The following is a 27847-nucleotide window of genomic DNA, read 5'->3' on the forward strand; positions in this document are numbered from 1 at the left end:
ATTGCTCTAGTAATTGTTTTCACAATTGGTAACAGTTTAATCCCATTAATTATTTCTTCAATTAATTATCAAACCAGTCATTCAACCTACTGCTGTCACTTTTCAGTTTAACGCGGTATTTATAAACAGGATAAAAGCCATCGAAAACTGTAATATTAATCGAAGCTCCGTTGATGCGTTGTGGAGTTGAGATAACGGCAAAATGTTGACAATAGTGATTTATAAACCTTTCCTGTAGTCGGCGTGGTGTGTGATTGTCAAATATATTCTTTTGTAGAAAACAACGAGGAAAAGCAATGTTAGATTATAGTTTTATAGTGTGAATATATGTATCAAAGTTATAAAGTATGGTATACAGATTGTTGTATGAATTCGATTTAAATTGTGTTTACCTTTTCAAACCTCGCCCATAATAAAGAATTGCAATGTTATTTAGTGAAAGAAAATTAATTTTATTGATAATTCGAAGAAAATGTAACTACCACATTAATTGAGTTTTATTAAAGGCTATTTACTACGTTTAGAATGATTTTAACGTTTTGAGCTTGTTTCTTGGTGTGGAATTATGAACCTAATGAGAGGATCCGTGTGCAAATTACGTATTTTATCAGAGTTAAACTTTTTTCAAAGGCCAATCTAAAGTAGGCTTTTTTGTGATGATAGTCCGGAAATTCGATTAAGTCACAATAAAGCATTTTAGGATGAGTTACGAACAATATTTTTCATTGCATTGTCATATATTATAGCAGAAAATACAAAATATAGCCAAAACCGTTTGATTAAAAAGGAACGTTTACTTTACCAAACAAATCGATTACTTATTTGGTCCATTTTCACTGTCACTACTCCAAAATACAGTAACACTGAATGAATTAGGTTATGTAAGGTTATGTGTACAAAATGCTCTATATTGTTAAAGCATTTTGAAGGATCAAAACAGCTGATTTGTTTATGAGATAAGCTTTGACATAAACACATGATTCGAATCCGGAGTGGGGACTCAAAACGATCCGTAAGACAGCTGTTTTTGAGACAGTGTAATGAAAAAGTAGTTTTCGAACCTCAATCAGGTTACAGATTAAAAAGTAGACTATGTAAAAACCATTTTCATTTACTGTTTTGTCTCTTGTTTACAATCTGACTGGTTAAAAAAATCAATAAAAAGGTTAACTATTCCCATTAAAATTCACATTCAAACCGTTTTAAGAAACTTAGTCAGTGAACACAAAATCTTAGAAAGCAAAATCTAAAAGAATCAAACGCTAAAGGGGTAGCTAGATCATAAGCTTTACAATGACACCTTAATCGTAAAAATTGGTTTAGTAGGACAGTTGAAAAAAGGATCCTTCAAGTAAATGATTGTTATCGAACATTCACGAACCAAGCCGATGATTCCCGAACTGTGTCGGAACCACCCGAACTAACTTGGTGCGGTTTCATAGTTGTAAGAGCGTCAGTAGCGCGTAGACTGTTGTTGGGAGCTGATGTTGGGTGCAGTGATTCTTGCATAAGGAATATACAGGACCAGGTTGCTAAATCATAAATAATACATTAAAATAATTTTACTGCATGTCTTTTGTTGGAACTAGCTGCATTATTTAATTGTGCCCACATAGTATTTAATTTAGATTTATGAGGAAAAAACTGGTAAACATAATAAATAATGTATTCCTTTTTCAATAGCCAAAAGTGTAGCTAAATAGTATTTAATTACTAAAAATCGTCTTATAAATTGATTTAAATTCCAATGACAGAGATTATTCATGTCTGACTATAAACTAAATCCCTAATTACCTAATTAATCAAATAGTTTTACTTATGAATTGTAAAAAATATTTAACTGTATAATGATATTATAAAATATTAAAACTTGCTATATATTAATAATTAATTTATTAGAGTGTATTGTAATACTAGTTATATGTATTTAGTACAATAAAAAACAAATTTCTCAACAATGCCTCCCTATTTGGTATTGTTAAAATACGGTTGAAGCTAACTAAGTTATTGGCAAATATCATTATATGTAATATAATTATTAACTCATTCTAACACACACATTTTCGAAGCACACGACCCAATTTCATGACGGCGTATTTAATTTGAGGCTTACTTGAACATATATTTGTATAAATTACTGTACATAATTATATTCCTACATTAACAACTACATTGTACACACAGCATGTGTTATTGGAATATGCTTTTAGTACGTTCGAGTAAAAAAAAAATACAATTTCTGAATAAAGATCGAAAATCCAAAAGTCTTAAAACAGAATTCAACGAATATATTTAAATCACTTAAATACTACCTTTCAATTCCAGAGCTTACCCATTTCATATTGTTAAAATCAACATAGAGATACAAACGATTAAACCTTATTGGTATAGAATCATAATAATTTAACTCGTAAAGTCTCGTTCTCTAATATTAACACAATGAATGTGGAAAGCAGTTTGAAATTCGAGAAACCCAATCAATACAATATATTCAGGATTCCGGCAGCGGCACAAACAATGGATTGTCTGTAACTTGAAACGAAAGAGACTTTCAAATTGAACGCTTCGTTTGGCATTCAAAAGTTTCGACTGTTTGGAGAGAAATTGAAACTTTGAAGCCATTTTAAGTCGAAATACTAGTTAAAATCATGATACTCCCGCCACAGCAAACCTGCCACTAAGCGAATCTTAATTGATTTTCCATTAAATTTATTTAAGTGACATAAGCTTTAACGAGTACCTAGGTTTGCTGTCCTAGAAAACTAATATAGTGTGGTTTAAAGTAAAATATTAATAGCTTGGTATAAAGAAAGACATTTGCTAAGTTTGATATAAATATATCCATAAACAAGCAAACTACAAAATTTTACAATATTCTCCGTAAGAACAACACGGGAATTTTTAATTTACAATTATTTAAAATTTTCTCCGTTACCAATAATTGTACAAAAACACATTGATATACTAAATGGTTTGCTTTTTTAATTTTTTAAAATGGTCTAGAAAACAATTGGAAAATATTGTGTTTTGAGGACTAAAAATGACAAAAACCAATTTCTACCCCATAAAACTCTCCAAAAATCCTCGTTCTCATGGTCCGATCATGCTTGTTCGCGAACTCATTCAAGTTTATCCCACCTTAGCCTTTGAATCAAATTTCATCAAAATCAGACAACAATTCTCGAGTTCATGGCCACACACATATAACCCTATAAAACCCTATATATATGTATACATTTCAACGAATAGCGTTTTTGGCCTCTGGGGACATCAAAATGAAAAAGTAAATCGGTACCGGGTCTATCGTTGTTGGGTGGTCTTACCGTGCCACCTACGGTAATAGCTACTTCAATTTTATGTCAATATAAGATATTTATCAATTACTGGATTGTTACTTTCTAAAATTCGACTATATTTTTTAAGGGCCACATTTTGAACTATAATAATAAAAAAACATTTAAATTTTATAAATTCACAAGCGGGATTTGAAACCAAACCAAACAGTTGTTCGAAATGAACGCTCCGTTCGGATTTCTAAGTTTCAATTCTTTTTAGAATGATAAAATGAAGCTAAGAAGCTATTTTAAGTTGTAATACTAGTTAAAATCATAAAATTATTGAAGATTTGTCGAAACATCCTATTGTAAATCAATCATAAAAAATATTAGCATTTTACCATTTTATGTTAATAGAGAATAGTTTTTATTTTCTATGGTTTCATTCACAGTCGACTATATTTTCGGTGCCACAATTTTAGTAATGCTAGTTACAAACTCGTTAAATTTTATTTACTCACAAACGGGATTTTAAATAAAATTCCAACCGAACAATTAATTGTTAGGACCAAAAAGATTACAGCGTCTAAGATATCATTAAAGTAATGTGTTTTTTAATACACATTGAAAACTTAAACTTTTCTTTTTACCTTTATTTACAACTTGAAACAAACAGAATGAAGAACAGCTTTGGGTTGAGAGGAACAAAAAACCTTTTCCGAGGTGTCGACAACTTTGGCAGTGGCGTTTTATAGTTTTTGTCTTCTTTCTGTGACACAAAAGATTAATGTTGTTGATCTGTTGGTTTTGAGTTCAAGTTTACTACTGTAGGCTGTTAATTTTTAACTTCTAATACATATTTTCTGTATCTTAAACATGACCGGTAAAAAATTGGACGAGCTATTTTAGATCTCTAGATTCTTACTTAGCACATTTATGTTCCTCAACTAATAATAATATATACCAGTGTACCAGTTGCTCGAAAGTCATAATTTCCGATTACTTAAAAGAGTCAACTCAAAAATAATGTAATCAATCACTCCACTACAAAACTGAAAACGAACTTACTCTGAAAACGAACGCTTTTGTGTGTATCACATGTGTTTACTATGAACAGCTGTAATTAATACAAATAATTCCTCTGTTAAAAAGACAAAATATTTTCTTCGTACGAAATACATTGGGATTTGTATGGCCTGTGGGGCAAATCCCGAGAACTTTTATTACAGGAATTGGTGAAAGGGGTGTCTACACAAAAAATAATTAATTTTGACACATCGTTTGTAAAAATTCGTCCATTATTAACGGAGGAGTAGTGTTTCGTAGAAATCGCCTTCACGTATTTATATGTAAGGATGTACAATAACAGGAATTCCAAAGATAATTATTGCAATTTTGCAAGTATTTCGACACTAAAAATCCGATTTTATCTTAGTTTCTGTTATTATTTAACCCTACATCAGATGGACATATTAGTGTTTATTTTTGAGATATGTAAACCAAGTAAACTCATATTTTAAATTTATATATTTGCTGTATTATTTTGAATGAGTATAGTCAATCTTTAAAACTACATTTCCTACTATATATATATATATATATACAATCAAAAACGATTAGGAATTTATAAGATAAGTAGTCTTGAATTGTAAAACATCTGTGTCGATTTCGTGATCGTCACATTTTGGAAGTCTATGATTGAGAATATTTAAAATTGTCGAGATATTACATATTTCAATGACATACTAGTTTGACAATCTAACCTTTATCTGTATCCATATCGAAACTACACACAAGTAAATTTGATTTAAATAGTCAAATAAACATCTTAAACATTAGAATTGTTTCGCCTACTAATAATTGTATACGAATAATGTATTAGTAGAATAATACAATAACTGTAGACGAATAAGTGTAGTAGCAATAGTTTTGTTAAATAATTTCGTCTATAAATTATTTGAAATCTATGTTAATTATTTCAAATAACGCAATGTTGGGACAGTCAAAGGTAAGGATTGTTTTTGTATATAGTTTTATTTCGTAAATTGTATAGCCATATTAAAAATATAGACGAACGTTGTAATGTTACATATTCATTATAACTTTTGCGTGGATATTTCTTAAGGCAAGTCAATTTATTTTTTTAATACAGACTATTCTAAAAAACGAGCCCGAATATGTATTGTTTAGTTTATCGAATATTAAAATACGCTATCTAATAACTTGAATTAACAATTTTTTTAGAGTAGCCTAAAATATACCACCAAAAAACTGTCCCTATAAGAGGAAAGCTCTATGTCTCGGGTTCACCAGCAGTAATAATTTACTTGGAACGTGCTTTGACTTATCTTTTTCTAAACCTCGCCCAGAATTGTTTATTCAGACGTTGTAAGTTATCACTGTCTTGTAAACAATGAAAATTAATTTTAATTACGAAATTGTTGAGGTGATGCTGTTTTTTTATCGAAACAAACAAACCATGATGGTTAGTTGTAATTGAAACAGCATCAAACGACCATTTCTAAAGTCAAGATTAAAAATAATATGTAAACATTTTTTTTGAAGGTCCAACAAAAACAAAATAATAGTTAACCACTTAGACCCTTAGAAATAATCGTTGCTTATAAGTATACACAACAAACAACACACAGACAAATAGCTGACACAGCATTTCTTTTCACAGACAATAGTCGACAAAACGAATTTATTTATTTAATTCATGAAGTATACATTCCTTTTCAATCATATTCACTTTAATTTAGAAATCATTGTGTTTTGGCAACTTAGTAAAAAATGGTCTGGAAATAAAATCTCCTACTGAATTGTAAAAATGTAAGTTGACTGAATTTCCTATGTTTTATTAGTTCAATGAACATTAACAACTACTAACTTGTGTACTCAATAATTATCGTAAACAAACAAATGACCAATTTAAATGCAGTTTAACAGCCAAATCTATTTAAGTGTCTAATTTGTGTCTATAAATTACAGCTTTATATTTGCAATATAATACACTTATTGGATACAGAAAGTTGATCGAAAATACCTTTTTCAATAAGTGGTCTGCAAAAGATCTAAAATTATTTTACAAGAAGAACAGAAACATTTTAAGGAGATAATTGACCGTGGAATGTTTTTCAATATCCACAAGTAAACTTGGATTGAAATGGCGTTATGGGTTGCTGATTTATTGATGTCCTGGTGACGTTGTGCAAAACGGTTTTGTATTTTACTCTAACAAGAAGCTTCACTAAAAAACCTAAAGAACAGCAGATTTATACCATTTTTACCTTACGTTAAAAACAAATCAGTGTTGTAAACCTTTTATGTTTCATGCGAAATTTTCTTGGTAGTTGTCCAGGCTAGAACCATTGACTATTGTAGTCAAAGCTAGAACGCACGCCTTCTGTTTAGGAAACCTAGGATCAAATTCCTAGTCACCATTACCAAGCCATGTCGTTTTGTCATTACCTGTTTGTCCAAAGGTTACTTTAAACTGTGGGTCGATATTTCTATTGTAGAAAGACAAAAACCAAGGGTCTCAAATGTGAGGAGAACTTAATCTCTGTTGGAGAACTTCACAACTTGAAAAGTTCCAACTTATTGTGTGATATTGACTCATGTGTACGAAAAAAATGTTGTATCCACATTTAAAAAAAAAGTTTATTTTAACAACATTTTAGCATTATTAGCAACATTTTGCTCAATGAAAACCTGTTTCACCCTAAAATACGAAGTTTATTAATGGAAAATACGTCCCTAAACGTTGTCAATATTAAATCTCCCACATAGCATCAAACCTGCAGACTTTGCTCGATTGGATTTTCACAAAAAAATTCCTAGAAGATGTATTTCTCTTTGAAAGAACACTAGGTGAGTACCTAGGTTTGCTGATACGGGTAAGGAAATAAAGTGTACAAAACGAAAAGAAATCTGTCCTGTTTTATGTCTTACCTTGACACCTAAGGTGTTTTTAATACAATTTGTCTTAGTTGATGTGAGCCACCTACAGATTGCGCTGATCTAAATTACTGATTTCTGCCGATTACATGATGGTTTTTACCAAGTTAAACTGATAGAATGACTTATTATGAGCTATAGCAAATGTTGTGACCCAGCAACTATGTCAAGAACGAAAAATAAGGTACAAAATAGAGTTTTAGACACTAGCACAATCTGTGACTGGCTCACACTACATTCTTTTTTAGTAAAAGATTTGCGACAGCTGATCTATATAGATGGGATGATATCAGCTGTTCGATTACTAATCCACACAAACCCAATATAACCCGACTAATACTCTCTTGAGAGGTTCAGGATCACGTCGGTTAAGTGTGGTGAGATTATAATGGGTTGATCTCCACATTCCCCTTTAGAGTTGCATGGTGTCATAGCATATAAGCGTGTTGTATTGATATTGTGATTTGCCACCCCATGTGCCCAAGCACCACAGTGAGGTTGAATACTAGTATGTCCTTTATAATGTTAGAGGAAGGCAACGGTTATTTGTTTCACCAACTTGAAGTAAGTGCTGAAATTTCATACGCAACACCCTTTTTGAATATCTGCGAACCCCCTTTTTACCTTTTACTATAAAATTGTTTAAACATAACGGTTAATTACAATAGTTAAATTTTTCATCATTATATGTTATATTTTTTTATACGTTATATTTTTAAACATGCAATACCACTTTAGATTAATTATGTAGATTCATTTAACTATTTTCAAAATACTTGATTTCATATTTTGATTTTTCTTTGGATCAAATTTTGGTTTGCAAGTAAATATGAATCTGTATTTTATACTTCCTTTATTATTAGGATAGTATTATTGCTGTTTATGTCTATTAAATCATGGATCATAATGGAGTTACATATCATAATATGTTGACCGCAAGTCAGTTCTTGATTAGGTAATCGAAGTACTGACATATTTGCTTGTAAACAAAAATTTTATCCTAAGAAATCAAAATTAGAAGTCAGAATGTTATTTTGTTCTAAACGGTTGATGAAAATCGTTAAATGTTTTGTGACGTTATGGCCAAACATCTTCTGATCTAGGATTTTATAATTGTTTCAGAATCCATTATGAGATGATCTCAAGATGATCTTGGAGCTTGTTTTAATCAGTTTGTGGATCCACTGTCCTTCAGCTCAAAACGGTAAGATTTGTTATTTAAATCTAAAAATGACTAACTAATCTTTAAGTACTTAGCCTACACGTTTTGTTCGTGTGAGTTATTATGTGTATGCATTAACACTGTCAAACTATTTGATCAAAAGAAAAGTAAACCTAAACGATGATCTAGATTACACTATTGATCGATGTCAATTTGTATTAGATATTTTAGTCTTTCTCAATAACCTTAGGATGTAAAACATTTTATACTGGACCAATTTATTTCAGTGCAGTTGTGTAACAGATCTCATCAGCTCGGCAAACCTTTATGAATGAATATACAGGGTTAGTAAAAAGTGTGGAGACCCCCTGTTATTTTTTTAACGGCCCATACTAGAAAAACTAAACTCGGCACACCTTTATGACATGTTATGAAGTACTTTTTGGGCATAATCGTCACTTGGTGTACATCCCCAAAATGGGGGATTTTGGGGGGAACTAAAATATTTCAAATACAAAGACCTATCGAGTGACCCATCATTTTGAAGGTCCTGGTAAAAGAAAACAAAAAACGCAAACTAGAGGTATTTATCTCAATCCAGTAAGAAATGGCAGCCAATTGAAATTCTCAGAAGTTGAATTTAACTTGCAGCTTTCCAAGTCTGGAGACCCCCTGTAAATTTTGTAGCGGCTCACACTAGGAAAACTAAACTCTACACACCTTTTCGGCATGTTAGGAAGTACTTTTTAAGCCTAATAGCCACTTGCTTACCAAACCCAAAATGGGGGATTTTGGGGGAAACTCAAAAGTTTTAAACGATAAGCCCCATAAAGTGACCCCTCATTTTGAAGGTCCTGGTAAAACAAAACTAACAACGCAAACTAGAGGTTTCTATCTCTATCCAGTAAAAAATGGAAGCTGATTGAAATCTTTAGAAATCGGAAATAACTTGCAATTTTATATTCAATTGGCTGCCATATTTTACTGTGTTAAGATAGAGACCTATAGTTTGCGTTGTTAGTTTTCTTTTATTATTACCTTCAAAATGAGGGGTCACTTGATGGGGCTTATCATTCAAAATCTTTGAGTTTCCCCCAAAATCCCCCATTTTGGGTTTGGGGACTTATGAGAATTTCAATTGGCTGCCATTTTGTACTGAACTGAGATAGAGACCTCTAGTTTGCGTTGTTGGTTTTCTTTTACCAGGACCTTCAAAATGAGGGGTCACTCGATGGGTCTTTGTATTTGAAATTTTTTAGTTTCCCCCAAAATCCCCCATTTTGGGGATGAACACCAAGTGGCCGATATGCCCAAAAAGTACTTCATAACATGCCATAATGGTGTGCCGAGTTTAGCTTTTCTAATATTGGCCGTTAAAAAAATAACAGGGGGTCTCCACACTTTTTACTAACCCTGTATTTTGATTTATGCTCTCATTTAGCATTTTCAATTATTATCAATTATCAATAATCAATCATTGAGATGGGGACGCCATCTAGGTGTGAATTTTAACCCAAATATGAGTGAAGGATGAGTGTAGAATGGTGTGTGATGATCTGTGTAGCTTTGTTACTGACTAAGATCAGCGGTTTCATTAGTCAGGATCATGTATTTAAAGCCCAATGATCAGGAACAGCTGGGTCCAGTTTCGAACCATCAAAAAGCTACTGACTTTTCTCAGGATCAAACCGGCGACCTTTTGATTACTAGGCGAGCACTATAGCCACTCAGCTACCCAGCCAGTTATTAAGCCAATTATCCTCTGAATCCTAATGGGATCAAATCTTATTTTCAAAGTTTTCCCTTTTTTATCTGTATTTAATAGGAAAATTATGGATAGCAGAATAATTCAAATAATTATTTAAAATAAGTGTAGTAACACTAATAGTTTAGTTGTCATTCAACTATAGCTTAAAAAAAATATTACACTAGTTTTATACTTTTTAAATTTATGTAAAATTTACTTTCTTATATAATGATTGATATCGCAGTTGCAGCTTTAAATTTATTGTTTGCACAGAATTAATTCTCATTCTTTAAATCCAAATACTGTAATTCACACCTGGATGGACTGGCAGTGCTAGAGAGGTGCTGATGGAAAATACTTGAATAAATAAATAATCCGACAAGACAGGAACACTTTGCTGAAATATTTATTGGATTATCAAAGGGAAAATTATCAGAACACTCTAGCATGGAAATGACTGTGAAAGTACACCATTTTTAAGTATTTCCCACCAATATGTCATGTTATAAGTAGCAAAATAGTGTTTGACTTTTTCTATTTTTGTTACTTTTCTACAAAAGTACAAATGCAGTATTTCCATGCAGGTGATAAATTACACCAGTTGTTTAATCCTAGCAAAGGTCAGTGTTGAGTGCATTAAAGGGTAAAACAGCTGCAATAGAGCAGCTGTCCTCTCATTGCAAACTATGGACTACTTTTTCATAATTAGTTAGTTCATAAATTCATACATAACTGTAGATTTATCTATGAACCATTGAAATTAATTTCCAATAGACCCAAACAATTTCCCAATCATGAGATATTCATAAAAAAAATAGTGAATTGTCTTGATAACCATTGATTTTTCTTTCTTGTATCGATAATTGAATATCGTATAAATGTTGATATTCAAACAAATATTTTATGGGTTATGCAGCAATCGAGTTTGGATGGTGGAGCAATAAGGAATAAAACCACGAAATTTAACAGTAAAAGTAATGTATTTTAAATTCAGCACTAAGTATAATGGAGGAATACTAAGCTACCTTTGGATGGAGAAAAAACACTGTTTTGACTGCTTATATTTTCTACCATCTGGATTTGGTCAACCTAAACAAATAATATTTGTCGTTAACATAATTAAAATATAGTACTCCTACTTAAAACCCATCCACCCTAGCCTAACTAAACTGGAGTATAAACAGCTTGAATTCACACTGCCTTAATGGTGTGTTTATATACAGGGTTAGTAAAAAGTGTGGTTATTAAACTCGGCAAACCTTTGTCACTTGGTGTACATCCCCAAAATGGGGGATTTTGGGTGAAACTCAAAAATTTCAAACACCCATTGAGTGACCCCTCATTTTGAAGGTCCTGGTAAAAGAAAGCCAACAACGCAAACTAGAGGTATTTATCTCAATCCAGTAAAAAATGGCAGCCAATTGAAATTCTCAGAAGTTCCAATTAACTTACAGCTTTCCAAGTCTGGAGACCTGTTGTAAATTTTGTAGCGGCTTACACTAGGAAAACTAAACTCTACACACCTTTTTGGCATGTTATGAAGTACTTTTTAAGCCTAGGTAATAGCCACTTGCTTACCAAACCCAAAATGGGGATTTTGGGAGAAACTCAAAGTTTTAAACGATAAGCCCCATCGAGTGACCCCTCATTTTGAAGGTCCTGGTAAACGAAAACTAACAACGCAAACTAGAGGTTTCTACCTCAATCCAGTAAAAAATGGAAGCTGATTGAAATCTTTAGAAATCGGAAATAACTTGCAATTTTATATTCAATTAGCTGCCATATTTTACTGTGTTAAAATAAATACCTATAGTTTGCATTGTTACTTTTCTTTTATTATGACCTTCAAAATGAGGGGTCACTCGATGGGGCTTATCATTTAAAATTTTTGAGTTTCCCCCCAAATCCCCCATTTTGGGTTTGAGAACTTATGAGAATTTCAATTGGCTGCCATTTTTTACTGAACTGAGATAGAGACCTCTAGTTTGCGTTGTTGGTTTTCTTTTAACGGGACCTTCAAAATGAGGGGTCACTCGATGGGTCTTTGTGTTTGAAATTTTTGAGTTTCCCCCAAAATCCTCCATTTTGGGGATGAACGCCAAGTGGCGGTTATGCCCAAAAAGTACTTCATAACATGCCATAATGGTGTGCTGAGTTTAGTTTTTCTAGTATGGGCCGTTAAAAAAATAACAGGGGGTCCCCACACTTTTTACTAACCCTGTATACGCATTACATGAAAAACGATAAATAAATACTGAATGCGTACATTTATGATGAAGTCAACTAGGTGGCGTCGTCCCATCTCATTAACTGATTGTTAATAATTAATCATTGATAAAACCCATTTAAACATAAATTAACCAACTGAAAACATTCACACCATATACACAAGTGATTCACGATGAATTTGAATCGATAATGCATGTCTATTTATCTGCTTAGTGGAGAACTTAAAACATTTAAACAATACAATAAACCTCATAACCTCTAAAGAATTAACTTTTGTAAAAGTTCAATTTTGTTATTCCAACCACTAATATATTTTCCAGACCTGAGTGACAATGACTCTCTCTACCCGCTCTGGGACGACGAGGACCTCAGTCTGGGAGAGGATCCTCCGACCAAGGACTCCGCCCCATTCTTGAACCTGACGGTCCAGGCGGGAGCGACCGCCATCCTCCAGTGCGCCTTCGACGATCTTACTGAGAGGAACACGGTCAGTAGTGGCAATTAGTATCGTGGGTTGGAATTTTGAGGAATACCCTCCCCCCCTCTCCTCACCCCCAACACCGAGAGTCACACTAGTAGACATTAGGGGTAAATTAATGCAATTAATAAAAACATAATTTATATTAATATTTCGTAAGAATAGCGTCCAATTTAATTTAACAACAAAACTTCCTCTAGGTAACATTAAAATTTGTTTGATCTATTTATATGATGAGTCTGCATGGATGAGTATGTTTTATCATAGTAAGATATTGCTTTTTGATTGGTTTTAATTGATAAACAATGGCAATCTTGTTCAGGTTTCCTGGCTGAGACGTCATGACGGTCAGCTGCGGTTGTTGTCTGTCGGGCTGGAGATATACTCAAGAGATCCCAGATATACGTTTCAGAGGTAAGCATGTTTCGTCTACAATGTCAATTTAATAACGTACGCAATACGTTTTGAGTCATATTTTTGGTTGTACACATACTTAATAGCATTATTGTATACATTATGTTCTGATTGAAATTCTATCCAAGATAGATTCATCATGAAGAGGAATAAACATTTAAGTAGTGAGCTTGAATTCTGCCATTGGCCTTTAAGGTGAATTGGATAGATCTTTGGTGGTCTATGGAAATAGTACTTTATCAATAGATTTTAAACATAAGACTAAATGAAAGAGAAAAATAATTAGTATTAAAAGGAATTTAGTAATTGAAAATCACTGTCAGGAACCTTCACTGACTTGAATGTATTAATTTACTGGGAACCGACTGAATTAAAACTGTGTATGTGTATGCATTAAACATACAAGTGATCAAACTATTAGGAGCATTTAGGGACTTATGTGAATTAAAACTGTTAGAAATGACTTGAGGTGAATTGAAACGAATGATCAAATCATCAGTTCATCATAGAAATCATCATCAGATCAAATAATCATAGAAGTGAGACTGTATGTTTGGATCACCTCTAAGTTCAACCAACAGGGCTCCCTAAAAGTTTACAGTTATCTTTGTTTATTGAACTTATTATCTATATATATTTATCTATTTACAAGTAAATTTGAAATAGGGCCGAATCTAAACTACAACTTTAAGACACAAAGTTAATCACTGTTTGCTCTACTTGTTCGTGTAGATCAGAAAACAACGAGTGGCAGTTGACCATCGCTGGAGTGGTGGAAGACGACCGAGGTCTTTACGAGTGTCAAGTCACTTCACATCCTCCGGTGACGTACTACAGATATCTACAGGTCACAGGTAAGAGTCCAGAAGATCAAAAATAACTTGATATATATTGTATGTATCGTATTTGCTTACTAACCGTATATCGTTTTGATATCATTGAATGCTAACATGTTTAAACCCCCGTCTTCTCCACCTGGCTTAGCCGATGACTGCTGTTCTCAAATTCTCCTTTTAAGATAAACCCTGGGTAAAGACGCAGCGAGATGGTGTAGACGTTCTGAATTTCTCATTTCTTGAACATTTTGTTTGGTCTCAGTACATTTATTAGTAGTATAAAATACATTGAACGATGATTTGGGCAACTACACAAATTTAAGGTGAAAACATACAATAGGAATAGCAGAGGTAAAGTAGCAGTGTGGAGATGATCTCTCCCATATTGGGTTGACGATGTTATGACAGGGTTCTTGGGCCCAAGTTTAGAATGACCATATCCTTGCTACACCCTCAAGAAAAAAACCTCACTGGTTTTGTGTAGTTCAAACCTTTGTGTCTAGTACATTTTTTTTACTTAAAACTGTGTTCTTGATTAGCTCAAAATTGTTTAGTAGAATTGACGTGAAATTTATAGAGTCGTAGTACATGAATAATGCATTGCAGTATTAAATTATGTATGAATTTACTATCCAACAGCACACTGATTTCTTTCTCTCTGGCTAGTACCGAACCTCGAGATTCTGGATGAGCGAGGCTTGCGTATCCTCAGCAAGTTCTACGACGCCGGTAGCACTTTGGAACTTAAGTGCCGTATCACTAGGGTACCTCGGCCTCAGCACTTTGTGTCCTGGGTGCACGGAGACCACGTGCTCAACTTTGACATCGTCCGAGGCGGCATCAGGTGAGACGGTGTATTTGGAGGGAACAGACGAACTGGCGGGTATTTTAACTGAGGTTTTTGAATTGATTATGGAGATTTAGTATTTTCATGTCTTGCCTTACGTGGTAGTTTCTATTCTGTAACTTTTCTATTTAGCAAATTGTTTAACCTAGGAAAAGAGAGTGCAGACTTATCTATAGTATAGCTAAATGTCATTGGTGATTAGACTGCGCTCTACTAGAATGCCAGCCAACTTTTAATTTGAAGTGTTAATGCAATCACGATTTTATCCTTACAGGGTTATAAAAAGACTGTTCAACAGTTTGAATAAGGGTTTTTGATACAAATAGTAAACTTGGTTAGTTGCAGAAAATTAGTTTATAGAAATAGTTATTTGTGTAACTAGTGGTGAAAGTGGCACTTTGCTGCACACGAGAGCAATGTTTACGCACGAGCCGCAGGCGAGTGTGGAATGATCTCGAGTGCAGCAAAGGCCTTTTTCACTCGTGTTACACATTATATTTTTCCTACAGTCCCTATAAAGCATATAAATAATTAGTTAATTAGTCTTTCAAACACTATACAACACGTTTTGAGGTTCAGCTGGCAAAACAAATGGTGCCCTAGAGAAAGTAGTACCCACGGTCCGTATCACTCCGCTATTTTTCCTCGGCAAGAATTGTGCTCCGCGTTTTGAGAATATAGTTCCGTATGATTTTGTAATTTGAAGTGGTTTCCGTGCCTAAAAAAATGCTTTAAAGGTATTTTCTTGTTTATTAAGATAGTAGGAATGTTTTAAAAACGTTTAAAAGAAAAGTCCAGAAAGTTCAGAAATACCGAAACTATAAACACGAAATGACAGTTAAATCGTAGTTATAATAGTCAATCAGCTGCTCATAGTATTTTTATCTTAAAGTGTTGCCAACCTATTTCCAAGCGTACACGGATTACGTGTATAATAGAACCACGCTGTTTTGTGTTGTTTCGTTGGAATCCTGATGTGCGGCAAAGTATAAACCGTACGGCAAAGTATAAACCGTACGGCAAAGTATAAACCGTACGGCAAAGTATAAACCGTACGGCAAAGTATAAACCGTACGGCAAAGTATAAACCGTACGGCAAAGTATAAATATGCAGCAATTAGAAGCTTTCTGTACTATAAACAGTACAAGGAAGCCAACTTTGTCGGGTGACTGTAGGAAAAAAAAATTCTCATGTCAGTTAACATTACCACAGTTACTGTTATAGCACGAGATAAACTATAGCTAATTAATTTAAGCAATTCTACAGAATTAATGAAATAACAGTACAAATCAAATTAAAAGCTGTCCATTAATAATATAGCAAAGTAGTGAGCTAAAATATTGTTGTATATAAAAAAACTTGTTCTAATGAAGGAAATTTGATATTCTATGAACTATGACTCAATAGAAAACAATAATATTTGTTATGTTTATCAATTCAACTGAGGAAACCGCTTGTCTTGTAAGTGACATATCTACACAAGACATCTCAGTCGATTCAACAATCATTGTTTAGCTTATTTGGGTTCAAATACACCCAGCTGTGTTGTTTCTCTATTGGCAAGAATAGTACAAAAAAATTATGCTTTTCACATTAAAAACAATCACTTGTGCCATAATAATAGGCATGACATAAAAATAGAGAACAGAAATAATCGTTCACCTAAAATGCTAACGTCTTATGGTCGTCTATAACAGTGAAAATAATAACACTGGTTTAACATTAAGACAGTATGGTGCAATACACATATAAGTACTAAATGTAATATCCTAGCAAGAGACCGAAATGCTATAAGACAAAGCGTTTGATATCAAAAGAACGTGATATTGTCGTTTTAAATTAATCCGTGACATTTTAGATGCTAAGCTAAGCTTACTGTGTAACTAAAAGGCTTAAATTGCATTCAAGTTGTTCAAAAGCAATTGTATATTAAACATGCAAGTTATTAAATTTGACACTGGGTTTTGATAATTTTGATAACCACCATTCCAGCATCAAAATATCAAGTAGCCTAGTTGATTCATTACAGAGTATTCTAGAATGTTGTTCTATAATCTTATAACGGTTATTATAATTTCATATTACACCTAATCCATTCAAAATACCAACTAAAACTAATTATCTAAATTGCTTAGCACTGAGCATACTTGTTAAACTGGTTTCGATATTTATTGAAACATTATTTGGCGAATGTTCTAAAACTATTTCGTTAAACAGTTCTTAAATCTTTACGTTTCCAATAATTTTAATTTTATTTGGGTTTCCTCAAAAAGTTCAAAAAGTTTACTTTTTGAATCCTAAAATCTGTTTACAAAGAGATTATAATTCGAACAAACATTGTGCTTGGTTTTTTTATATAGACTTTATATAAACTAGACTTATATAGACTTTTATATAACTTCATCTTTTCCTTTTATACTAAATGTACCAATTTCGTAAATGTTTTCATTTTAGTAAACAAATGTTTGATCATATACATACTTTGTGAATAAGGCTTTTTTGTTTTAAGATTTAATCCAACATATTATATACCAAAATGTTCATCTAGGTGCGTAGATTTTCAAACTGACCTTACATTTTGGAAAAAGATCCCTTGGGCTCTGTCCCAGTGTCTTTTAAAGTTCTCATGTTATAAGGATAACATGATAACATGTTATAAGGATAACTTCTTCTTAAGGAAGAAGAACACATTTGTTTATATTGTGATCAGCTGGATAATTTAATTGCTGTTAATATTTTAGTTGGAATTTAAGGAAACGTGTGCTACAAACATTTACTGACCTGGTTGAAATGAAATATTACGTACTATTTGAATTTGGGTTGGCGTAAATATTACAATGGAAAAAAGCGAGCAAGCCTGGGCCATTTGATATACTGTAGTAAAAAGAAAACTGATTTAAAAACTGTGCTATATTTCTTTAGCAATTATTGAAAGAGCCAATTTGCAAACTATGGAAACATAGGAAAGTCATAAAACACCAAGTAGAAGAATTAGAAATCATGTGTTTTTAATTTTTTTTATGCCTCTATGAGTGGGAAACAGTTGTAGAAAACTCTAAAAAACAAGATAAGCTTTTGAAAAATAATAAGATATTTACAAGAAATGTTGATTATATCGAACTGTTATGTACATCGTGAGTATTTCCATAATCTTTGAGTCGACTCTTTTAAACTCATCAGAAATTATGACTTATTAGTTTTAAAATAACGCCTGTAATACTTAGAAATTGCTTGAATTCAAGCAACAGGTACACCAGTAACATAAATTAATAAACATTATTTCTTTTGCGAACCCAAAGTTCACAAACGTCACACCACTTTCTCGCCTCATACATTCAGGAAATAATTCCACCAATTGATGGCACATACAAACGCACATACAGACAATCAAACCATACACATCCAAGATACATCTATGTCAAAGACCACTAAACTATCTATCAACAACAGGCCCGCCTTTCATTCCAACTCGTTCACGCTACAAAGACTCTGAATCGCACAGAGACTCAGACAACAGAGAATAATCAACTACAAAAGGCAGACAACAATGAACAATGGTTGCCAAGGCAACAATATCAAGATCTTCCACACGTCCATTGTTTGTGTTGAGAATGAACCGAGTATTTAGTTGTTCTGTCTTTTGTTTAAGTAATTAGGAAAACTACTGAACGAGTTCGGCTTTTAAATTAATTAGTTTGTCGCCTTGCTCTTTAATTTGTGTGAACCTTTTGAATTCTCGTTTTTAAATGTGAAACATTTTAAATAATAATGTATCTTGTAGTTTGATTTTGATAAACTGATAAGCCATTATTCCTTTAAAGCTTTAAATTTGTGTTAGTGATTTTTTTAATGATAAAATTTCTGTTGAAGTTTATAACTATCCTATGTTTTTAATGAGGACAATTTTCTAATGCAAAATGTGTTTCCCTGAAATTTCATTTCGATAAAGTTTTTTAAAACTTAAAATGCACTCTTAGCACTGGATCAAGGAATCGTCAATAGCTAAAAAAAAACTGTTGTAATCTGTGGGATTAGTACCTGGGTTCCCTAGACGATGGGTCATGCACCAACCAATGTTTCTGCTGTTTAGGTTAATAGCACGACATTAAATTTTAAAAGATTTCATATGGAATAAAAAAATAGTATAGTATGTACTTTTACCAATAATATTAATGCTTTATAAAATTGATGTTCATTGTTCATTGTTCATTGTTCATTGTTCAAATTGTTTTAAATTTTGATCATTATGTTTTAAGTTTAAATCTTAATTTTTTAAGTTAAATTTTTTTAGTTTTTAGTTAGTAATTTTAAGTTTTATGTTACAGTTTTAAGCTCTGAGTTTTGTGTTTTGCGTAAGTTTTAAGTTTTAAATTTTATTTTGAGTAAGCTTTAAGTTTTAACTTTAAATTTTAAGTTTTAATAATAGATGCCTCTCCATTTCACTAAAACTTAAACAATTTTATTGTTTTAGAAACATCTGACCCCTCCTATAATCTCTCCTTTTTTGTGAAACCGTGCAGTTTATTTGAAGTAGCCTTAGCCTGTAAACTGCAATATTCAGACAGTGGTTGCTCGAAGACGAATGTAAAATTTCAAAAGGGCTATCAGAATAAACTTAAAGAATACAGATACAACAACATCCTTATATGAATTTGTATTCTCTATATTGGCATTTGAACCATATTTTTGACAGTTTTGTTAATTTGCAGTGTCAAGTCGGAAGTGTTAGCTGATGGAGTGAAAAGCAGTTTGTTCGTAGCGAACGCCAAAGTTGAGGACTCAGGGAACTATACTTGTGCTTTGGCGGGAGTCGGTGCTACCACGGTATTTGTACACGTCATCAAAGGTAGGCTTTGTGTATTCCATGTAGCCCGTTTGTTCTGATGGTTTTGTTAATGTTTATTCTAGTAGCTTTTAGTTAATATTTTTTAATAAATTTTATTGTATGTATTTATATTATTGTTAATGAACGGATTCATTTTTTTAGTTTTTTTGTGAAGTGAAAAAATAATAGTCAGTATTAATGGTATTATTCAACCAGTAAGAACACAAATGTCTCAATTATGTAATGTAACTAAATAAACGATCGAATTTTAACAAAATTATAATCGTATGATTTACTTTTTGTAAGTCAAGTTATCCTTGAGTATACTGACATTGATTTAGTGTTTTCCTTTTTTTGGGTAGTATGGGCTTATTGAATATGCTTTTGATACAAACTATAACTTATGCATTCACAAACATTTATAGCTAATAACTTACAAATAAATACCTAAAGGTATATTACACTAGTGATGAGTGATGAGTATTGTGTAAAACAATGTATATTTTAAATAAAAAATTAACCAACAACTTTTTTCTAGGGGAGACACCGGCCGCCATGCAGCATGGCGCTGCTAGCAGCGTAAGTGACGTTACAGCTCAGCTGATATCAGCAATGCTGCTGCTGACTTACACGAGATGACGATGAAACAGCTACAATCCTGAATGTTGTATATTTGACGATACTCAGCAATTTGTTAGATAAAACTGTCATGTTCCACTATATAATTTTGTAAATAAACAAACCTCATTTCCTACTCTATGTTTTTAACCCGAATTGTGTAAAACTGTTTAATTGGAATGATGTAACTGGATATTGATTGTTTTAATTGGTGTTGAATGTTTTGTTACAAAGTGGGTCGGCGGTGATTTTTGTTTTGTTTTGTTGGTAATAGGCGTTTAGTATAATTAACGTGTTCAAAATAGTTATTCACAGCCTTTCATGTTTAAATCAGTTTTGAGTATATAGTCAATCTTAGATTTTTAACTAATTTTCTATTTATCTTCAACAATATCTTTGTTAGTAAAGCTATAGAGTAAATATGATAAATAATTTTTGCACCATTAAGAAGAAATAATTGTACAGCACTTAACAAATAAATAAGGTACGTTTTTAACTTTTAGTTCTTAGGGAAATTCATACCCTTCTATTCCTAATGCGTAAGATGTTGGACACAATCATTAATAAAACATGTTATATTTTTCAGTAAAACTATCTTTGTTCAGTATCATTTGATTATGTGGAATTTTTACTCTCTAAACCATCGGAGATGGCATAATTATACCATAAATTGTACTTCATAATCAATAATTTCAGATTGAATCCATTTATAAACCTAAATAAACGGTATCAGCATTCTGACACATACTTTCTCCCATAAGTTTGTCAACAACCTTTATCATGTGTAAATGGTGAGAGTAAATATACGGAAATGGGATTTGTACAATTTTGTTCAGAATTTAAAGGACTATAACATACTAAATTTTTATCAAAATTGTTCGAGCCAATTTTGGGAAATCCAATTTTTCCGTTTTTTATGGGGTTTTTATGGGGAAATAACATAATTTACAATAACCTTTGAACCGTAATTTTTACAGAAAAGGGATTTGTACCATTTTGTTTAGAATATAAAGGACTATAACATACTAAATTTTTATCAAAATCGTTCGGGCCATTTTTGGGAAAATTCTATTTTTCCGTTATTTTATGAGGTTTTATGGGAAAGCTCCATACCCACATAGCTCCATCTAAAATCAAAATTTCTAAAAAATGAAAAAAACTATCAAAATTGTAAGGACCATAACCTACTATGTTAAATCAAAACTGGATTTTTGTCTAAAATCCTATTTTTCGTTATTTTATGTGGTTTTTATGGGAAAATAACATAATTTACCATAACTTTTGAACCGTAATTTTTACAGAAATGGGATTTACACCATTTTGTTCAGAATTTAAAGGGCTACAACATACTAAATTTTAATCAAAATCGTTCGGGCCATTTTTGAGAAAATCCGATTTTTCCGGTTTTTTATGGGTTTTTATGGGAAAATCCCCATTAAATATCAAAATTTCAAAAAAATGAAAAAAACGCCTGGAGATACCATGGATTAGAACCTACATACCAAATTTCATCGAAATCGGACCACAGGTGTAGTCTCTAGCTCTGTACACATCCAGACACACAGACACACACACACACACACACACACATACGGGGTTTTACCGAATACTCGCAAACACCTAATTGTGGCATCTTTCAACCTGCGGCCACCAGTGGATGAAGGAAGGTGGTAGAAACATGTCTGCATCGATATTTTTAATGAACACTCCATTTTAACATCTAACATTCCAGTTTTTAGATTGTGGCACCATGCCACAAATCGGTATGTATCAACAGTGTGTGGACAGGATGCCACTAATGCGTTGTAGTGCTTGAGCGGTGTGTGCGCCCCCCCTACTTCTCGCGTGCGCTGTTGCCAGTTCTCCGTTCTAGTTCCTTCATTCCGTTCTGTATTCATGTGGCTATGCCCTAGCCGCTGTAGCGCATTTCCCGCGCTCATGACGTCGTCTTTTATTAGTGTAAGGATTTTATATGAAGTTTTTTTCAAAGCTCCAATAATTTTTACAATTATTGGATTTAAAGTCAATGGACCAAATGAAATGTCGTGAGGATTACATAAAACTACATGCTATTTTGTTGATATTTTATCGTCACATTATATGTATGGTTTACGAACTGAGATACTTGGAATAAAGGCCTTAATGTGCTGGGTAAATTATCAGTTTCATGGGAATCTATAAATTAATTACGTAAGCCGATTCTTTGCGTCAAAATTGTGGGCGACTGGGAAGTCGTAGAACGACGTGAGAGGGCTCAAATTAAAGGTCTTTATCCCGTGACGGCGGGAAAAATAGTGAAATTCCCAAAATCTTAACACAAAATTAGATATAACGTACAATGTTCTCCACAAGAATAGCATTAGAAGGCATTTACTGCTGATTTTTGTTTACTTCAATCCAGCTGATCGTGATTTTATCATTAGCAAGTAAGCTTACATTTGGATTACTCATTTGCCAGTCAATTCTGCAATGTAATGTATACTATATAAAACCAACTTTATAAAGGGATAACGTTGCCTTTAATAATCAAGACTTTTTAGTTATGTCAAAGTTGAAATAAATTGTTTTCAAGATTTAAGAAACGATTCAAGATTAAACGAAGATCTTCTTTGTTTTTATTTCAAAACATATGTAAAAGATTTATTCCAATTTTTTTTTATTTACTAACATTTATATTTGAGACTAGCTGTACCCACGGGCTTTGCCCCGTTTTACTTCATAAGTAAGCTCGTTCGCATAGCTCAATCACGTCCTTTTTGGTTGCAAATTAGCTGTACGGTAGTCATAAATTAAAATAAAATAGTGCTGAACCCTGTTGGTAATCCTTGTAACTTAAATGCTATTGCACATCATAGAACAGAACCAACTTGTTTAATTGAAACAGCTGTTAATATTCATTAATTCCATTTAAATATGAGTACTCATAAGGTTAACATGGGAAACTCCAGAGCCACTGGGGCGGAGCCCGAGAGTCGGATCAGAATAAAAATAGCTTAGTTTTCCTATTTAATGCCTAAAGAATCAGTGTACCAAATTTCAGCCTCCTAGGTAAATGGGAAGTGGGAGAATTAGTGATGAGTGAGTGAGTGAGTGTGTCAGTGAGGGCTTTGCCTTTTATATATTTAGATTTATTGTAGTGTTTAATCAATATTTTGTATGAAGTGGAATAACCTCAACGGTTACTCTTTTTTTTAAGATTTTATTAACCGATCAGCATTTCATTGCTATACAGGTTAGGTATAATATAAGAAAGACAAAAATAACATTATTAATTACATTAACATGGATAGGTTACTCTTAGAAAACAATTTGGGAATAGAGATGAAGTAGGTTCGTACAAGTATTTAAACGAACCAAAAATATTTATGTCGTGATTAGTTTCGATAACTGGGTAATGGAACCCTAACTAGCCGCAAAATAGTTGGTAATTAGACGTTGACTAGGCCCTTTTTTGGTAGAATATGTAAATCAATCGCACCTTTAGGAGGATTAACACCACATACTTACACTAGGCTAATAGTGGTTTTTTAATGTTGATCACAAACAAATTTAGGTCCAAGTTCTGTCAATGGGATGCCTTTACTTAAGAATAATTTTGTTAAACCTTTACAAAATGAGCATAGACTTAAAAATAATAACTGGGTAGGGTATCTCAACACACCATTTTTTGCCTTTTCTTATTTGACGAAGACAATTTCCAATACTGTATTTCAATCGGGGAAGCCTTGTTATCAGCATTAACCAAAAAACCAAAGCTACCTTAAGAAACCAATATTTATTCATAAACATGTTTGCTGCCTTTAGCAGTTAAACTCAGGAATCATTCAAATTCTTTATTGAACATAACGTTATCAACAAAAGCAAACAAAGACAAACAACAAACTGTTTTGTTTTTTTTTGCACAAAAGATATGTTGTAGTGGGATATCTAGGACTATCCTGACATATAGATAATTTGATTCTGAGTTTGTTTAAATATTCCAACAATAATTCCTTTTCCGTAGCTTTTTAGGGACTATGTCCCTACAAGCCACTAGTTTACATTAAAATACGCAATAAGTATGACTCCGTTTTTTCCGTATGCATATAGTTAATTCATGGTAATGTAAAAGTATGCGTAACGAATTTTTCACCTCACTATGATGTTTTTAGCTGTTTTACATACATTTAGCTGGTTTATATTGGTGGCTGAAAGTTACGTTTTGCTGGCCATGCCAGCTGTCATCGTCATATGGGGACCAAGCAGGGGTTTACATCCCTAGGGCCGCAAAATCACTTGTTCGCCTATTTACTTAAAACATTAATGTATATTAAATGCACAAGCTGTATCCATGGCATTGCAATAGACTTGTTTTTTGTCACAGCTGCCTAGACAACTATTTATTGTTATTTTTGATTTTGCTGATTCCTCAAAATATTTCACATAAATAAGAGGGACGTTATATTGCAAAACATACTTGGGTAAAAAAAACCACTCGTACCACGAGCCAAAATGGGTTTGCAGCTCTCGATCGTTTCACGTTCTCGACTTCGTCCCGAACTTAAAACCCGATATCGAGTCGGCAAAACCTCACTTTAGGCCCTAGGTATGAAATATACTATTTTTTTATGGTGGAATTAGAGACCCAAAGATTCTCACCCCGTTGCGAAGCATGGGCAGATAGTTAGTTATAAGATTATAAAGTCTTTACTGTTTTGTCTGTACATTGCGTAGACTCATGAAGTGTTTGGTTATTTCTACGTTGTATATAATAAGATAGCCGAAACGAGTCTTGTGTATATATCTGTACGTTTGTTTGATTCTTACTGTGATTGTGCCTGTAACGCAAAAATTCCAATTCACGTGTCCTACCTTGGGAAAACTAGAGTACCGTTCATGATCCAAATAGTTTTGTAATTGTTTGAATAAATTTGCCAAGTTTGATCAAAATATATCCATAAACAAGCAAACTACAACATTTTACAATATTCTTTATATGAATAACAAGGGAATTTTAAATTTACAATTTTTGAATTTGTCCTGTTACCAATAACCGTACAAAAACACTTTGATATACTAAATTATTTGTTTTCTAAGCTATTTAAAAAGGTCTGGATATAAATTGGGAAATTTTGTATTTTTAAGGTAACGTTTTTCTCCATTTCATATATTAGTAACAATATGTATAGTATCCAATTCAGTAATAACATTGACTACTGTATTTAAACCTTAACACAAGTGTTTATATATTCATTGAGGCTACTGGTGCTACCGCTGCATGTGTACGTATGCATGTGTACGTTAGTAGCTAGCAGACAATTTGCCAACTAGGAACATGAAATCAGCTGTTCCCCGTCCTCACTGTCGCGGTTGCTCGCCTAGCATGTTAACAGCTGACTGCTGTAAAAATTGGATGAGGCGACAGTAACTTTTTCTAGTACGCTTCTTTACCATGGCATCTGCTAATTCAATTTTGTCCTAAAAAATGTATACACATCTCTAAGATTTGTTGCCAACTAACAAGCAATTTAAATAAAAAAAAAAAAAAAAAAACTATTGTTAATCATCCTGCAAAACTGCTAATAATTCATGATCAAATTTTCATCAGAATTCCGTTAGTTTAAAGAAAACGATCACATAAGACCAATAGATGGAGCACATCTATATAACTAACATACAAGCAGTTGAAGCCAGGTCCGCCATCTTAGTGCAGGTTAGAAGTGGTAGATGCCAATGAAAACGGCACCAAAACTCAATGTCCAGCTTCAAAATAACTTGACATTTAGACTAAAGGTAAATCGTTGACACTTCGTGTGAAAGATGTCAATTAGTCTAGGACACTATTGGTTCTAATTAAAAGCTCAAAAGTTTATATTTTCTATTTTAAATCTTGAAATAAAGTCGGTACTTTTAAATGAGTTTTTTAAAATGACATAACAAAGTTCGTCGGCTGCTACTGTTTTTATTTCTTCGTCAGGTAAGTAAAAAACGGTGGATTTTGTGGCTAAAGAGCTCAATTTCTTGGATAATATTTTTTTAAATTTTTATAAAGGAGAGTTGTATAAAGAGTTTCAGAAACCATCTCATTGTGACTTTGAAAATTTTTACATTGTAAACCAAACGCTAAACCTTTAACACACTTTAATACGATATAGATACATATGTTATAAATTAATTTGTAGCTTTTTAGAATTTTTCTTTCGCCCAACAAGTTTTTGTAATTATTGTTAACTAACTTTTTCTAAGATACGGTAAACGCTAGGAAACAAATTAAAAGCGTATTTTAAAGGCCATTGTTCAACCGTCATGAATTGTTACATACCAACCTTTAGGGCCCATTGGTGACATTGGGGGGTGGAAGTCTAAATTTAGTTCATTACAATTACGTCAATGACCTTGAGCTCTGCTAGTAAGATGCTGTGGTATGGTAGCGTGTCGGGGAGAAGGGTTATTGTTCATGCTTACTCATTCGCTCTTACCCACAAACAAGCCTAAAATGAAGAATGTAGATCTAACTTCTATATTCGTTTGGAAAACGTCAGTAAGAGGCAAGTCTAGACTGTTCCTATGTCTGCGCGGTCCATCACTAGTTACTTTCTTTACTTATTTTTTTTGAAAGCCTATGTGTCGATTATGTATCTTGAGCAATGTAAAATCAAGATGACGTTGTTCAAACTAAGATATAAGTTTGGACTTCCTTGTGTGACCAAAATGGTCGCCTACAGAGCAACAGAAGAATCTACAATTTCTTATAAAATCAGTTTTATTGACATTTGCAGACAGTTTTATATAATTGTTTTAAGGAAACCCAAAATCTATTGGCAATCATAAGTTAATATGATTTGAACTTTTTGCCTTATACAAAATTAATGAAATACCATGTGCATATTGGTCCTCTGGTCCTGTTAATACAATTTTTTGAAGGGTTTCTTTTATAATTTAAAACTATATCATTGCACAAGCATTTTCAAGGACTCTCTGCGGTTTTGCGTACTCTTGCAACTACTAATTCAAGAATCAGTTTGATGACCGATTAAAAATAATGTGTTTATACGTTATAAAGATTCAACTGTTAAATATCATAGTTTTTGAGGGTGGGACTGGAAATTTAGACTATATTAAAAATTTGCATTCATAGTAGAACATTATATACTTTAAATAAACCAACAGAAAAAGATTGTTTAAAATTTTCAAGTTCATTTTAGAACAAACTGTTTGCTCCGCCTCCCAGTTAACTGAGAATTTCAAGAAGTAGAAACATATTAAATAAATAATAAGTGAAGTTAAATATATCCCACAGTGATTTTAAAAAACATTACACAAACTTCACGGATGCCAATATACTTCTAACAACCTTACTAGGAATTTCCTAAAACTGATATTGTACGTTGAAATAGGTTTATCTATCTATCTATTCTATTCTATATTCTATTCTATTCTATTCTATACTATTATAAAGAAGAGGGGGTGTCTATG

At 32.6% G+C, this 27847-nt stretch overlaps 1 protein-coding gene across 1 annotated transcript; it reads left to right on the forward strand.

Moving 5' to 3' along the window:
* The first annotated feature begins 1461 nt into the window (after window positions 1-1461).
* LOC128984330 (zwei Ig domain protein zig-8-like) lies at window positions 1462-20486 on the forward strand. The gene is made up of 8 exons (XM_054403924.1): window positions 1462-1528; window positions 8358-8439; window positions 12694-12860; window positions 13174-13265; window positions 13998-14119; window positions 14768-14945; window positions 19659-19795; window positions 20313-20486. Exons 2-8 carry the CDS (start codon window positions 8382-8384, stop codon window positions 20411-20413), a joined length of 855 nt encoding a protein of 284 aa, XP_054259899.1. The 5' UTR covers window positions 1462-1528; window positions 8358-8381; the 3' UTR covers window positions 20414-20486.
* Window positions 20487-27847: the final 7361 nt, after the last annotated feature.

This window comes from Macrosteles quadrilineatus, unplaced genomic scaffold (assembly GCF_028750875.1).
Source record: "Macrosteles quadrilineatus isolate MER2022 unplaced genomic scaffold, UCM_ALF_1.0 Scaffold_1__1_contigs__length_201487025, whole genome shotgun sequence".
In the NCBI taxonomy this organism is placed as follows: domain Eukaryota; kingdom Metazoa; phylum Arthropoda; class Insecta; order Hemiptera; family Cicadellidae; genus Macrosteles; species Macrosteles quadrilineatus.